The 14,335-nt window shown below is 49.3% G+C and overlaps 1 protein-coding gene across 4 annotated transcripts in view; it reads right to left on the bottom strand.

Moving 5' to 3' along the window:
- ARHGEF10L (Rho guanine nucleotide exchange factor 10 like) overlaps positions 1–7,401 on the bottom strand; it is a 33,322-nt gene extending 25,921 nt beyond the window's left edge. For 2 of the 4 annotated variants that reach the window (XM_088178566.1, XM_088178567.1), the window contains exons 1-5: positions 3,317–5,199; positions 2,498–2,704; positions 2,281–2,308; positions 1,618–1,703; positions 466–549 (exon numbers count right to left, since the gene is read on the bottom strand). In XM_088178566.1, coding sequence (XP_088034692.1) covers positions 466–549; positions 1,618–1,703; positions 2,281–2,308; positions 2,498–2,704; positions 3,317–3,344 — 433 coding nt within the window. In that variant the 5' untranslated portion in view covers positions 3,345–5,199. Of the gene's footprint in view, positions 1–465; positions 550–1,617; positions 1,704–2,280; positions 2,309–2,497; positions 2,705–3,316; positions 5,200–7,198 lie in introns of those variants that run through there. The other 2 variants (XM_088178565.1, XM_088178568.1) reach the window with 2 other exon arrangements.
- Between the last annotated feature and the right edge of the window lie 6,934 nt (positions 7,402–14,335).

Genomic DNA, 14,335 nt, shown 5'->3' on the forward strand with positions numbered 1-14,335 from the left:
AAGAGAAATCTGGGGTTTGATTGTGTGGAAGGGAGTTGGGAGTGGGCCAGGATGAATGGATGGATGGATCCAGGAGGGATCTGAACCCCAGTGGTGGCTGGAACTGGGGGGGAGGGAACGGGAACGGGAATTGGAACAGAGAAAGGAAAAGGGAAAGGAAAAGGAAAAGGGAAAGGAAAAGGGAAAAGGAAAAGGAAAAGGAAAAGGGGAAAGGGGAAAGGGAAAAGGGAAAAGGAAAGGGAGACAGGAAAGGGAAGGGGAAAGGGAAAGGGAAATCCCAGGATCTGGGAGGAAAATGGGATTGTGGGCTCTGGAAAAATAGGAAGAGGCGATTCCTGCTAGAAAATAAGTTGTGGCCCTAGAAAACCAGAAGAGGGTCTCAGATGGAAAATGGGATGAGGGGACTCTGGAAAAGCAGGAAGAGGCAGCTCCTGGCAGGAAAAGCGGGAAGAGACGTTTCCATACCGTCCTGCTCCGCATCCAGGCCCTCGCAGGGAACGTCGTCATAGATGACCTCGTCCTCCACGGCCGGGAAGGAAAAACGCTCCCCTGGAAACAGCAGGATGGGATTGGGATTGGGATTGGGAACGGGAACAGGAACGGGATCAGGATCGGTATCAGTATCGGGACTGAGATCGGAATCAAGAGCCTGGGATCCAAATGGGATGGGGAAACCTCCCTGAGTTATCCCAGGGCTATCACAGGGGTTATCCAGGGGTTATCCAGGAGTTATCCCAGGGGTTATCCCAGAGTTTATCCAGGGCTTATCCAGGGGTTATCCCAAGGTTATCTCAGGGGTTATCCCAGGGGTTTTCCAGGGGTTATCCCAGGGGTTATCCAAGGTTTATCCCAGGGTTATCCCACAGGTTATCAAGGGGTTATCCCACAGGTTATCAAGGGGTTATCCAGAGATTATCCTAGGGGTTATCCAGGGGTTATCCAGAGATTATCCTAGGGGTTATCCAGGGGTTATCCAGGAGTTATCCCAGGGCTTATCCAGGGGTTATCCCAAAGTTATCCCAGGGTTATCCCAGGGGTTATCCCAGGGGTTTTCCAGGGTTTATCCCAGGGGTTATCCCAGGGGTTATGCCAGGGGTTTTCCAGGGGTTATCCCAGGGGTTATCCAGGGTTTATCCCAGGGGTTATCCAGGGCTTATCCAGAGGTTATCCCAGGGGTTACCCAGACGTTATCCAGGGTTTATCCCAGAGTTTATCCCAGAAGTTATCCAGGGCTTATCCAGGGGTTATCCCAAGGTTATCTCAGGGTTATCCCAGGGTTATCCCAGGGTTATCCCAGGGGTTATGCCAGGGGTTTTCCAGGGGTTATCCAAGGTTTATCCCGGGGTTATCCCACAGGTTATCAAGGGGTTATCCCAGGGGTTATCCAGGGTTTATCCCAGGGGTTATCCCAGGGGTTATGCCAGGGGTTTTCCAGGGGTTATCCAGGGTTTATCCCAATGTTATCCCAGGGGTTATCCCACGGGTTATCAAGGGGTTATCCCAGGGTTTTCCCAGGGGTTATCCCAAAGTTATCCCAGGGGTTATCCAGGAGTTTTCCAGGGGTTATCCCAGGGATTATCTAGGGGTTATCCCAGGGATTATCCAGCCTTTTCCCACCTCTGCAGATGCTCTCCCTCTTCCAAGTGCGGTTCCGGATCTGGGAATCTCCTCCGGCCTCCCCATTTCTCACCTGTGCTGGGATCCTGCAGGAGCAGGGTCAGGGAGCATTCCAGGGAAAAATCCCTCGGGATCAGGTGTTCCCAAAGACCCCGCCCGCTGTCACCTCCATTCCCACAAAATCAGGAATTTCTAAAAGGAATTTCCCGTCCCCCATTCTGCTCCTTGGATTCCAGTATTTAGGGTCATCCCAGATTTTTAGGGATGTCCTGCCAACACGCTCAGGGATGATGGAAAATATCCCAAAACCCCAAATCTTCTGCATGGAGCTCCTTGGAATGGGGAGAAATTGGAGGAAATCGAGGCACAGCAGCAGCTGTGACGTCAAATGGAAGGGGATGGATCCCAAAATCCCACCAGAACTCCTGGAATTCCCACATAAAACTCCTGAAACCCCCTGAAATCCCAGGAAACTCCCCCAAATACCACTAAACTCCCTGAAATCTCATCAGAACCTCCAAAATTCCATGGAAATCCCACAAAATGTCCCAAATTGCACCAGAAACTCCCAAGTTTCCTGGAAATACCATGAAATGCCCCAAATTCCACCAGAACCCCCAAAATCTGCTGGAAATCCCACAAAATGCTCCAAATCCCACTCACCCTTCCTGGGTCTCTGGCTCCAGCCCATCTGTGGGGAAGGAAACAAAGACAAACAGTGTCAGCACCTCCAGGATACACTGGGAATATCGGGAATTCCACACCAGGAATACCAGGAATTCCACAGCAGAATACTGGGAATTCCCCACAGGAATACCGGGAATTCCACACTGGGAATGTCTGCGAATTCCATACTGGGAATGCTGGGAATATTCCTCACCAGAGCTGAGCGGGCGCCGCCGGCGCGGGGGTGCCTGGAGAGCCCCATCAGCTCCGGGATCGGCTCCAGGATCGGCTCCGGGATCGGCTCCCGAATCCTCATCCTCCTCTTCCTCCTCATCCTCCTCCTCCTCCTCACTGTCCTCGAAGCCAAAGGCCTGGCCCAGCTCCTCCATCCCCGCCGGGCCCGGCGGCTCCGGGGGAGATCCTGCACCGGGAATGGGCATGGGAGAGGGGAACCAGGGATGGGAGGGACGGGGATGGGGGAAAGGGGTGGAGGGGATGGAAAAGGAGATGGAAAAGGGAGATGGAAAAGGGGATGGAAAGGGGAGATGGAAAAGAGGGATGGGGGATGGAGGAGATGGAGGAAAAGGGGATGGAGTTGGAGGAGGAAAAGAGATGGAGATGGAATCAAAGTGGGATGGAGATGGAGCGGGAGGCAGAAGAGGGATGGAGATGGAGGAAGAGGAGGAAGATAAAAGGGATGGAGGAGGAGAATGGGGACAGAGCAAAATGGGGATGGGGATGGAGAGAGAAGGGGGAACAGGGAATAAGGGATCAGGGAATCAGGGAACAGGGAATCAGGGAATGAGAGAATCAGGGAACAGGGAATCAGGGAATCAGGGAACAGGGAATGGGATCAGCACCCCCCAGATCACAGGACCCACCAACCCTCTGTTTTCCCAATCCCAAGAGGCTCCATATCCGGATATCCGGGATACCCCGGGCGCTGCTCCCTCCTTCCCACCCCAGGCTGGGTGTCCCAAAATTCCCAACATTCCCAAAATTCCTCAATACCCAATGCCCAGGCTGACAGTACCTACTGCAGGCGGGGGGGGCGAGGCCATGGCGGCAGGGGCCTGGCTGCTCCAGGGGTGTTCCTGTGGAAAACAGGGAAAGAAGGGTTGGGAAAGGCAGTGGGAAAGGAGAAAGAAGGTTGGAAAGGGGGAAAAAGGGTTGGGAAAGGGGGAAAAGGGGAAAAGGGTTGGGAAACAGGGAAAAAAGGCTTGGGAAAGGAGGAAAAGGGTTGTGAAAGGGAAAAAAAAGGGCTGGAAAAGTTGAAAAATGAGGAAAATGATTGGAAAGGGGTTGGAAAACAGGGGAAAAGGGTCGGGAAAGGTGGATCAGCCCCAGTCCCAGCCCCAGAAAGGACCCGGTGGCTCTGACAGGATGGGTTCGGCTCCGGCTCGGGCAGGGAGCTGGGAATGGCTTCGGGAGAATTTCTCCCTGGATTTGTGGCTCCCGCTGCCGGGGAAGGGCAGGAGGGAAGAGCTGGGATCCGGCTGGGATCGATCCCGGGATCGATGGAGCATCCGTCCCGAAAGCCGAGAACGCCGGGAGGGCACCGGGAACAGCGGCAAGGTCAGAGCCTTGGGATGATCCCCTGGGATTAAGGTTGGGATCTTCCCTCCTGGAATTCTTTTCCTGGAGGGGAACCCAGAAAAAACAGAAATCCAGGAGAAGAATCCACCGAAAACCAGGAGAAGAATCCCTAAAAACCAGGAGAATAATCCCCAAATAAACAGGAGAAAAATCCCCAAAACTAGGGAGAAGAATACGCAAAAATTCAGGAAAATCCCCGAAAAACAGGAGATGAATCCACAAAAAAACAGGAGATAATCCAAACGAGAATGGAAGATGCATCCCCAAAAACAGTACAAGAATCCTCAAAATCCCAGGAACTGAATCCCAAAAAACAGGAGAAGAATCCCCAAAAACTGGGAGAAGAATCCCCAAAATCCTAGGAGATGAATCCCCAAAAAGTGGGAGAAGAATCCCCAAAATCCCAGGAGATGAATCCCAAAAAACCAGGAGAAAAATCCATAAAAACCGGGAGAAAAATCTCCAAAAACTGGGACAAGAATCCCCAAAAACCTGGAAAGTTCCAGAGCCAGGCGTTCCCAGCATACCGAGAATTCCCAATTTCTGCAGTGCCAGCTCCAGAAAAAGCCTCAAAATTGGGAATCCTCGGGAAAAAGAACCCCAGGATGAGGATCCAGCCCCTTCCTGCCAGATCCGGGTCCTTCTCCCATCCCAATTTTATCCCGGGAAAAGGTCGCTCCCGTTTGGAGTGCTGATCTCAGCCCAGCCCATCCCAGATTTATCCCAGCGCCGGATTTATCCCAGGTCTCCAAAATAATCCTGGGATTGGGATTGGTCCAAGGGGAAAAGGGATTTTTGCCAGAGTTTTTCGCACAGTCAGGGTGGGAACAGATCCCGTGGGATGAGGGAAAAACGGGATCAGCCCAGATCGGATATGTGGGAATACACAGGGAGGGGAGAAGTGGGAAAATCCAGAGATGGGGGTTGGGAATCATCCCTGGGAATGGGGATTCGCAGGAGCTGCTGGGGAGGATAAACTGGAATCGGGAGAGGAAAAATGGGAATCATTGATCCATGGAAATAAACTGGGACAGGAAAAATAGGAATCTGGGATCCCAGGAAATAAACAAGGACAGGAAAATTGGGAATCTGGGATCCATGGAAATAAACTGGGACAGGAAATTTGGGAATCGAGGATCCACGGAAATAAACTGGGACTGGAAAAATAGGAATCGGAGATCCATGGAAATAAACTGGGACAGGAAAATCGGGAAAACAGGGACAAGAAAAATGGGAATCAGGAAAATTCAGGGATGTGGGGATGGGGAATCATCCTTGGGAACAGGGAATTTTGGGAGCTGCAAGGGATCCATGGAAACAAATCTGGAGATCAAAAACAGGAAAAATGGGAATCAGGGATCCATGGAAATAAAGTGGGACAGGAAAATCGGAAATTGGGGATGCATGAAAATGAAGTGGGATGGGAAAATGGGATTTGGGGATCCATGGAAATAAAGTGGGACAGGAAAACGGGAATCAGGATAATCCAGGGCTGTGGGGATGGGACCATTCCTGGGAACAGGCATTCCCAGGCTCCGGGAACAGCCACAGCCCGGCCCAGCCTCCCACCATCCCCATCCCCATCCCGGGGTATTTTTATCCCAGGATATTTTTATCCTTGGCACTGGCGCTGTGGCCAGGGGGAGCCGCTCCTGGATCCATCCTGGGATCATTCCAGGGATCTGGATCTGCCCCAGGATCATCCTGAGCCCTTCCCATGGATCCAGATCCACTCCAGGATCAACCCAAGGATCCAGGACCCATCCAAGCTTCATCCCATGGATCCAGGTCCATCCCAGGATCATTCCAAGGATCTGGGATCCATGAATCTAGATCCATCTCAGGATCATCCTGAGCCCTTGCGGTGGATCTGGATCCCTGGGATGATCCCAGGATGGATCCAGATCCATCCTGACCCTGCTGAGATCAGATTGGGGACTGGGAACAGCAGGGGGAGATCCGGGATCCATCCCAGCTGGAAATCTGGGATCCATCCCTCTGCAAAATCGGGGATCCATCCCCCTGGGAAATCCGGGATCCATCCCAGTGGGATTGGCCAGGAATTGGCCCTGCCCAACTGCAAATCCTGGGAATAAATAACCGGGAAGGAATAACTGGGAATAAACAATTGGGAATAAACGAATCATCTTCCCAAGAAATCCCTTTCCTTTGTCCCAAATTCCCTTTATTTTTCCCCAAAATTCCCTGAATTTCTCCCAGAAGGCCCTAAAAATCTATTTACCAAAAAATTCCCTTTATTTGTCCCGAAAATTCCCCATTTTTCCCCCCAAAAATCCCTTTCCTTAGTCCTAAAATTCCTTTTATTTTTCCTAAAAAATCCACACCAGGAGATGCCCCCATGGATTTGAGATTCCCAAGATCCCAGATTTTATTCCTGGTTTTATTCCAGTAGAAGACATCAGGAATTTTCCCCCTGGAACCGCCTTCCTTGTGTTTTTCCCCAGAATTTTTGGGAAGATCCCACTGCTCCTTCCCACCTGTTCGATCTCCCTAAATCTCAGCTCATTCCTTAAAAAATAAGGAAAAATAAAAAAGAAGGAAAAGCGGGAAAAATATTCCAGAGGTTCCATCCCTGCAGCTTCCCAAAAAATCCCCAAAACCGGGAAAAGCGTAGGGAACTTCTCAGCCCTCTGGAATGGAGGAAAACCCTGGAGAGATTTGGGAATTCCAGGAAAAGGGTGGGAATGAGGGGCAGGAATTCCCCTCCCCATTCCCAGTTTTTTGGGAGTTTTCAATCCAATCCTTAGGGAAAAACTGGGAATTTCAGAGATGGAATAACAGTGGGAATGGCAGCAGGGAGGGAAGGGTTGGAAAACCTCTGGATCCAGGGATTTGGGGATGGGAATGGGGATTTGGGGATGGATCCAGGGATTTGGGGATGGATCCAGGAATTTGGGGTGGGAATGGGGATTTGGGGATGGATCCATGGATTTGGGGTGGGAATGTGGAATTCCGGGTGGATTTGGAGGAGGATTTTTGGGAAGGAGCAGGAAAAGCAGGAATGGTTATGACAGCAAGGAGGAACGGGCGGGCTCCTCCCGCCGGGAAAACCTCTGGATCTGGGAATTTGGGGGTGGGAATGAGAATCCGGGGGGGTCCAGGGATTTGGAGGGCGGGTGGAATTTTGGGAAGCAGGGGCAGGAAAATCGGGAATGGCAGGGAAGAGCGGCCTCTTCCCGCCGGGAGAACCTCTGGAAGTGTGGATTTGGGGCTGGACCCGGGGGTTTGGGGCGGGATCTCCGGGTGGATCCAGCGATTTTTGGGGAACGGGGAGCAGGAAAAGTGGGAATGCGCTGACCTGGGCAGGCCGCGGCCGCCGCTCGGTGTCCGCATGGGCCGCGGGCCGCAATTCCCGGGTGGATCCCGGCGGGAATCGCTGTCCCCGCGGGATCCCGGGACCCTCCCGGGGCTGTCCCGCTCCCGGGGCTGATCCCGGAATTCCCAAATCCCGGCGGGAAGCGCCGGGCCCGGCCCGGAGCCGCTTCCAGCGGAGCGAGGGATGCCGGGATTTGGGAATCAGCGCCGCTCCCTCCTCCCCTTCCTCCTCCTCCTCCTCCTCCTCCTCCTTTTCCTGCTTTTCCTTTTTTCGCTTCTCCTGCTTTTCCTTTTCCTTCTTTTCCTGCTTCTCCTCCTTTTCCTGCTTTTCCTTCGCCTGCTTCTCCTCCTTCTCCTGTTTTTCCTTCTCCTCCTTTTCCTTCTTTTCTCCTCCCTTTCTTTTTCCTGCTTCTCCTCCTTCTCCTGCTTTTCCCGATTTTCCTGCTTTTCCTTCTGCTGATTTTTTCCAAACCTTATTTCCAACCCCTGGCATTCCCGGCAGGATTCAGGAATGCTCATCCCAAAAATTCACCTCTGGAAAGGCTCTGGCAGGAGAAGAGCGCGTCAGAATTTTTGGGATGAGCCCTGATTTTTGGGATGGGTCCTGCCCCTTGGAAAAATCTTGGAATTCCAGACCTTGGATCCTCCATGCCAAGGGATCAGCCTTGAGATCCAGCCCTTTCCTGGTGTATTTTTTGGGATCCAACCCTTTCCCAGTGTTTTTTTGGGATCCAATCCTTTCTCATATTTGGGGGGAGGATCCCCCAAAAAATCCTCTTTCCTGGTCCTTTTTTGTTTTGTTTTTTGTTGTTTTTCTTTTATCCAGCCCTTTCCTGGTGGTTTTTTTGGGAGCCAAACCTTTCCCACAGTTGTTTTTTGTGATCCAACCTTTTCCTGGTGATTTTGTGGGATCCAACCCTTTCACACAGGTTTTTTATGGGGATCCAACCCTTTCCCACAGGTTTTTTTTGTTTGTTTGGTTGGTTTGGTTTGGTTTTTATTGGGATCCAAGCCTTTCCCACAGGATTTTGGGGATCCAAGCCTTTCCCACAGGTTTTTTGGGGATCCAAGCCTTTCCCACAGGTATTTTGGGATCCAAGCCTTTCCCACAAGTTTTTCTGGGGGGATCCAAGCCTTTCCTGGTGTTTGGGTTGGTTTTTTTTTTTTATCCAGCCCTTTCCTGGTGATTTTTTTTTTTTTTTATCCAAACCTTTCCCACAGGTGTTTTTTGTGGGGGATCCAACCATTTCCTGGTGTTTTTCTGGGATCAGGGACGGGAACACTCCAAACCCGCCCCTCCGCAGCCCCCCCGGTGCGCATTCCCGAACCATTCCCGGTTTTCCAGCCTCCCCCATCCCAAGAAAAGCTCACCTGGGCTGGCAGCAGCGGGAGCGCGCCGGGAATTTCCCTCTGGAGCCGCGGCGGTGCCGGGCTCGGGCGGGGCCGGGCGGGAGCGGGGCCGGGCTCCGGCCGAGCCTGAAATTCCAGGGATTCGGCCGAGCGTCCCGGGATCCAGGGATACACCGGGAATCCATCCAACCTTGGGCTCCTGCATGGAGAATTAATCAGGAATTGATAAACTTTTAGATTTCTGGTATGCGGGATCACCCTGGGAGCGGCTCCGCTGCAGAAGCAGGAAATGATCCCGAAAATCCACTCGGGAGCGACTTTTCCAGGGGTTTTCCGGGGGGTTGGACAGCTCCTGGCTTGGGAAGAAATTCCAGAGAAGTTCAGCGAGGTGGGTTGGATCACCCTCGAAAAATTGGGAATGGAGAGTCCAGGATGGAGTCAGGACACAGGGATTGGATTCAGGCAAAAATTAAAATTGGGACTGGAGAGCTTGGGGTGGATCCAGGGAAACTCAGGAATGCTCAGGCTGAGATGGGGTCACAGGGGTCAGATCCCACCTATGGATCCTCCTGGATCCAGGGAAAATTTGGGATGCAGAGCATGGGGTGGATCCAGGAAAATCTGGGAATGCTCAGCCTGGGATGGGGTCAGGTCACGGGGATTGAATCCCGCCTGTGGATTCTGGATCCAGGGGGAAAAGCTGGGAATTCTCAGGCCAGGATGGGGTCACAGGCGTTGGATCCCACTTATGGGATCCAGAGAATATCGGGAATGCAGAGTCCAGGATGGGATCCCCGAATTCCCCGGGACGTTGGGTTCCCATCCCTACCCAGCCCTTCTCGCACTCCTGCTCCCCTGGGAACGGCTGCTCTGGGATGCAGATGGAAGCAAATGTATGCAAATGTATGCAAATGAGGCGCTCGGGCCGTGCCGTGGGAACCGCCCGGACCGGTCTGGGAGGGATCAGGGAGGAGCCCGGGAATGGGAAACATCCGGGAGGGACCGGGCGGGACCCGCACCACAGAACCACGGGATCACGGAATGAATCACAGAACCACGGGATCACTGAACCTCGGAATGACTGCAGCACAGAAATCACAGAAATCAAAGAAATCAGACAAATCACAGAAATCACAGAAATCAAAGAAATCAAAGAAATAGAAATCACACAATCACAGAATGACTGCATCACAGAGTGACAGAAATCATAGAAATGACTGAATCTCAGAATGAATCGCTGAATCACAGAATCACTACATCACAGTTACAGACATCACAGAAATCACAGAACCGCACCATCACTGAATGAATCCCTGCATCACACAATCACAGAAATCACTGCACCAGCGCCGAGCCCAAGCTCCGCATCCCAAATGTTCCCTGGATCCAGGATCCATAGGTGGGATCTGAGCCCTGTGACCCCATCTCAGCCTGAACATTCCTGAATTTCCCTGGATCCACCTCAAGCTCTCCATTCCCAATTTTCCCTGGATCCAATCCCCCTGTCCTGACCCTATCCTGGACTGTCCATTCCCAATTTTTCCAGAGTGATCCAACCCACCTCGCTGAACTTCTCTGTAATTTTTTCCAAAGCCAGGAGCTGTCCAACCCCCCTGGAAAAACCCAGGGCAAGAGTGACCTCCCTGGTGCTGGCCACACCTCTCTGGTTGCAGGCCAGGAGCCGTGGGCCTTCCTGGCCACCTGGGCACCCTGCTCGTGCACTAAGGAGCACCGGGCACTCAGTATCTCCGTGCAAAAAAAGCCAATCTGTAACTTTTTGGTGTTATACCCATTTTTGGGCAGTTTTCACACCCTTGTGTACAGCTCTGACTGCTCCAACATCGTTCTGCCCCTCGGTTCCTGGGGCAGTGAATAAACAGCTCTGACACATCCAGCAGATCTCCTGATCCCATGTTCTGGTCATTGATTCCCATCCAGCTGAGCTCTTCTTTTTTTGAATAATTTTCCAGATTTACCAGTGACAGATCAATAATCTCATCCATGTTATCAGTCAGCATTGACCACAATATTTATGTTCACGTTTATGCTTATATTTATTTTTTATTTACTTTTTATGTTTTCACTTACATTTACTTTCACATTTGTATTTTTATTTATGTTTTATTTACAGTTGCATTTTCTTGTATTTATATTTGTGTTTAAATTGAACTTTATATTCATGCTTCCAGTCACATTTATATTTATTTTAATATTTCTATTTATAGCCTTCCATTTATTTTAAAACTTACATTTATATCTTTATATTTGTATTCATGTTTATATTTGTATTTCTGTATTTATTTCTGTACTTTTGTACATATATTCTTATTTATAAGCATATTTTCTATTTATACTTTAATATTTATAATATTTAATTTTATATTGATATTGAAATTTACATTTATATTTGTATTTGTGTTTATATTCCTGTTTAAATTTCAAATTATATTAATATTCACATTCCTATTTATGTTGATATTGATATTTTATATTTTATATTTTTTTTATTTTATATTTGTATTTATTGTATCTGTTATATCTTTCTATTTTTCTTTCTCCTCATTTTTATTTTTATTTTAAAGTTTATATTTATAGCTTTACATTTATTGTAAAACTTATACTGATACATTTTTATCTGTAAACATTTGAATATATTAATATTCAATTTTCCTCCTTTAAATATATTTTCACTTAACCTTTCCAATCCATAGAGAAGTTCTTATTGTCCATTAATTAACAATAATCATTAATATTAATTATCCCTGTTAATCAGGAATGGAATGTTCCATATTCCTGTAAACTCCTGGATTTTGGGATGTAATTCCCAGGATTCCAGGATGGGGATGGAGCCCTCTGCTGGATCCAGCCCTAGGAAACCTCGGGATGGCTTTCCCGGGAAATATTCCAACTTTTCCAAAGGATTTTGGGAATATTCTCTAATTAAACACCGGTATTTTCACAGAAATCCATGGAATTCTGGGGCTTTGATGGTATCATTCCCATCTTTCCCAAGGAATATCCCAACTTTTCCAAAGGATTTTGGGAATATTCTCTAATTAAGCTCTGAGGTTTTCACAGAAATCCACGGAATTCTGGGGCTGGAGCCTCCCTTCAAACCGGGATTTTCATAGAAATCCATGGAATTTCATGGAATTGTGTGGCTTTCATGGCATCATTCCCACCTGTCCCAAGGAATATCCTAACTTTTCCAGAGGATTTTGGGAGTGTTTGAGATTAAACATTTGGATTCTGATCCTGGATCCCCCTGCCCTGCCATCATTCCCTGGAAATTCCTGGAGTCCCTTTCCTACAGGGCTTTTCTCGGAATGGCTCCCGTGGAGTGCTGGGATCTGCTCTCCAGGAATTCCTGGCCTGGAGGGAATCTGGGATGGATCTATGGGATCTATGGGATTCAGGGTTGGGATCTGCGGGATTGAGGCATGGGGTCTGTGGGATTCAGGGGTGGGATCTGTGGGATTCAGGGTTGGGATCTATGGGATTTGGGAATGGGATCTCTGGGATTCAGGGTTGGATCTATGGGATGGATCCATGGGATCTCTGGGATTCAAGGATGGGGTCTGTGGGATTCACAGATGGGATCTGTAGGATTCAGGGATGGGATCCACACCAGGCCTCTCCCAGGCTCCTTTTCCAGCCAGGCTGCAGCTCCAGAGGTTTTCCAGGAATTGTGGAGGCTCCGAGTGACACAAACATGGGATTTTCCTGGGAATTTAGTTTGGGATGGGGCAGATCCAAGGTCCGGCTGGGAACTGGCCAGGAATTGGCCAGGAAATGTCTGGGGTTTTTCTGGGAATTGATTGGGATTGGCTGGGGCTTTTCTGGGAATTGGTTGGGAATTGGCCGGGACTTTGTGGGGTTTTGCTGGGAATTTGCCAGGAATTTCTTTGGAAGAGAGAGGGCAGAGCTGGAATTCCGGATCCACACAACTTGCGAGCTCTGCCGAGGGATTTGGGGGATCAGGCCCGGCCCCGCCCCTCTGCTGCATCCCATAGATCCATCCCAGAGATCCCATCCCTCAGTCCCACAGATCCTATCCCTCAATCTCATAGATCCCAATCCTGAATCCCACAGATCCCATCCGTGAATCTCACAGCTCCTGCTCATGATCCCATTGATCCCATCCCACAGATCCCATCCCAATCCCGTGGATGCCATCCATGAATCCCACAGATTCTGCTAGTGATCCCATCCTGATCACAGCCCCCATCCCCAGTCTGCTCCCAACTCCGCCCTCTTCCTGGGAAATCCACACAGGGTCCAGCTGCAAACCCCCTTTCCCCGAGATCCCAATCCCAAAGATCCCAATCCCAGGGAACACAAATCCCCCTTTCCCAAACATCTCAGTCCCAGCGATCCCAATCCCAGGGATCCCCCCTTTCCCACCCGGGATCCCTGGGAAGCAGCTCCGGGGTTATCCCGGGTGAGCCGCTCCCGCTCCCTCGGCAATCCCAGCAATTCCAGTTTTTCCATATCCAGGAAAAACCAGTTCCACCTGGCCTGCCCTGGCCTGCCCCAACATTCCCGGCTCCCTATAAATCTCAGCCAGGCCTTTTGGGGGCAAAATCCCATTTTTAGGGATCCCACTCTCATGGAAATCCTGGAAAATCCCGGAACCAGCCCTGTTTCTCTTGGAAGTGCTGCTGGGATGCTCCCAGGATAATTCTGTGAGTAAGGAATTCATTGATCCCTTTTCCTTTCAGTCTGAGGCCTTTTTTTTTGGATTTTGAGGTGGTTTTCCATCGGAATTCTGTGAGATCAGAGCCCATCCCAAAATTGCATCATCCCTTGGAAAAGCTGCCGTGACAGCCCAGGGAAATACTCCAAATTTTTCCCCAAAATTCCAAATTTATCCTAAATTTACCAAATTAATCCCAAGTTCCCAGCCTGCACCAAACATTCCCAGCTCCCTGTAAATCCCAGCCAGGCCTTTTGGGGGGGAAAATCCCATTTTTAGGGATTCCCCTGGAAATCCTGGAACATCTCAGAACCAGCCCCATTTCCCCTGGAAGTGCTGCTGGGGAATTCATTGATCCCTTTTCCTTTCATTCTGAGGCTTTTTTTTTTAATTTTGGGGGTTTTTCCATTGGAATTCTGTGGGCTCAAGGCCCATCCTAAACTTGCAATAAATTGAGAAATATCCCAAATTTAATTCCAAATTTTCCAAATTTAATCCCAAACATCCCAGATTTAATGCCAAATTTCCCAAACATACCCCAGAGAAATATTCCAAATTTATCCCAAATTCCTAAGGAATAAAGGGAACATTTCCACTTATTTCTTGGGAAAATCCACTTTTTAATTTGTCCATTTCTTTTTGGGGTGGGAAAAAAACCTTTGGAATAAAGGCAAAAAATTAATTTCCTGGGAAGTAATTGCAAGATGTGCATTTTTGGGGCAGGGGAATAGACTTGGTTAAATGGGTATTTATTTTTTTGGGAAGAAACCCTTTGGAGTAAGTGAATTTAATTTTGGGGGAGGAAATCCTTTGGAATAAATGAATTTAATTCTGGGGAAAAATCCCTTTGGAATCCATGCATTTATTATTTTTTGGAAAATCCCTCTTGAATCCATACATTTATTATTTTTTGGGAGAACAATCCCTTTGGAATCTGTACATTTTTTTATTTTGGGGGGGGGAACAAACCCTTTGGAATCTGCGCATTTATTATTATTTTTTTCGGAACAAACCGTTTGGAATCCGTACATTAACCTCATGCCATAAACTCCCTATATTCACTTTTCCTGGGAA

This window comes from Sturnus vulgaris, chromosome 25, assembly GCF_052056855.1.
Source record: "Sturnus vulgaris isolate bStuVul1 chromosome 25, bStuVul1.hap1, whole genome shotgun sequence".
Classification (NCBI taxonomy): Eukaryota; Metazoa; Chordata; class Aves; order Passeriformes; family Sturnidae; genus Sturnus; species Sturnus vulgaris.